This window comes from Fukomys damarensis, unplaced genomic scaffold, assembly GCF_012274545.1.
Source record: "Fukomys damarensis isolate Sample0158 unplaced genomic scaffold, DMR_v1.0_HiC HiC_scaffold_24, whole genome shotgun sequence".
Classification (NCBI taxonomy): Eukaryota; Metazoa; Chordata; class Mammalia; order Rodentia; family Bathyergidae; genus Fukomys; species Fukomys damarensis.
In genome coordinates, this window is record NW_022900936.1 from 66,120,857 (window position 1) to 66,122,784 (window position 1,928).

Below are 1,928 nucleotides of genomic sequence, written 5' to 3' on the forward strand. Positions count from 1 at the left end.
AAAAAAAAAAAAAAAAAGTATTTTATAGTTATTACAGGTATTCTGGGTGTGATTTTGAAAGACTTTTGAGATGTATATAGAAGTATTTATGAAAGAATGTAATGCTTAGAATGTGCTTTCAACAATATTTATTGGCCAAATATTGACAATGATTGAAACTGGGTGCTGAGTACATAGAGGTTTATAATACTGTTCATGTGCTTTGATTCTAAATTTTTTAAAACTGCATAATTCTTCCCCCCATCCCCCATACCAGCAGTTGAACTCAGGACCTGGTGCTTGCCAGGCAGGCATGGTGCTACTGAGCTACATCCTGGGTCCTACATCATTCTTATATACAACTATTTATTATATATTCAGCTGATGGGGGGTGGTACCGGGAATTAAATCTAGGGCCTTCACACTGAGCTACATACATCCCCAGTCCTTTGTATTTTCAGACAGGGTGTCACTAAGTTGCCCCACATTGGGCTCAAACTTAAGATCCTTCTGCCTCAGCCTCTCAAATGCTGGGATTATAAGCATGTGCCACCACACCCAAGCAACAAGTATTTATCATCTTGAGAAAACATTATATTTCCTTTCTTTAAAACATTTTCTTTCTTTTCTAGGAAATTTTTTTAGGTTATATGAAAGCAATGCTTCCTCATCACTAAGGTTTACCAGAAACTCTGATTTGAAGAGACTGAATGGATTTTGCACAAAACCACAGGAAAGTCCCAAAACTCTGACCAGTAAGTTTTTATTAGTTCTCCAGTTATAAGAGTAGGTAACTTCCAAAGAATGGGACACCTTGGAATCAGAAGAACCTAGAAGAGGGCATGACAGGGTCCTGGGTCATCCCTGTCTCCGAGTTCAGGTCTCCTGCCTTGTACTCCCCTTGGTTCTGCTCATTTTAGTTTCTCACCTCTGGTCAGACTACAGCATTCTATATTGCACCAAAGCAATTCAGACCCTTGTCACTGTCACTGCATGGGAAGAAGGCATCATGTATTATCTGTTGTTTGCCTGTTGTTTCTTCCTGGTACTAGGGCCAGGCAGGTCTTAGCGAGTGGAAAGAATAGTCCCTAATGAGTGTTTATCAAGAGCTTAAAAACACTTCTGCTGGCTGGGGATGTAGCTCAGCAGCACTGCACATGCCTGGCAAGCACAAGATCCTGAGTTTGATCCCTGGCACCAAAAACAACAACAACAAAAAGTCCACTCCTGCCCTTAGACTCGGTGTTTGTGTCCTAAGATAATCTGAGGAATAATCAGTGTGTGTAGAGAAAGCTTGGAGTAGAGTGTTGCCATTTTTATGTATTCTGAAAACTAAAAATACATAAAAATGTTAAATAATTAGGAAATAGTCATTAATGTATGTTAGGTCTACTGGATGACTTGCAGCTGTTGGAAGTGATGCTTATAAATATGTACTACTATGGAAAATATGTTACATTGGTAAACCGTATAAATTGTTCTATATAAGCGTCATACACACAAACGCACGCACGCATGCACACACACACATTCCTATATGCTCACAGGGATAAAACTGAGACTGTTAATGGCAATTAAAATATAGTTGTTGCCAGGTGTAGTGGCGCATGCCTATAATCCCAGCACTGGGGAGGCTGAGGCACAAAGATCACCTTGAGTTCTAGGCCAGCCTGAACTGAATAGCGAGACCCTGTCTCAAAAACACAACAAAAATACAAATATATATGTATGTGTTATGTATTGTAATTATGCTGTAAAAAGAATTAAGGGTAGTTTTAATTTTTCCCTTTTCACATCTGTATTTTTCTGAAATATTTTAATAGGTATATATTAAAAGTTTTTTAAAACTATGCCAAGTATTGGATAGAAAAGAAGATAAGAACTTTGGCAAGCACAAAGTCCTGAGTTTGATTCCCAGTACCAAAAAAAAAAAAAAAAAAAAAAACAGA

At 38.1% G+C, this 1,928-nt stretch overlaps 1 protein-coding gene across 1 annotated transcript in view; it reads left to right on the forward strand.

Moving 5' to 3' along the window:
* Fam162a (family with sequence similarity 162 member A) overlaps nt 1-1,928 on the forward strand; it is a 26,098-nt gene that overhangs the window by 16,662 nt on the left and 7,508 nt on the right. Inside the window, exon 2 of the mRNA XM_010617935.1 lies at nt 612-734. Coding sequence (XP_010616237.1) covers nt 612-734 — 123 coding nt within the window. The remainder of the gene's footprint in view (nt 1-611; nt 735-1,928) is intronic.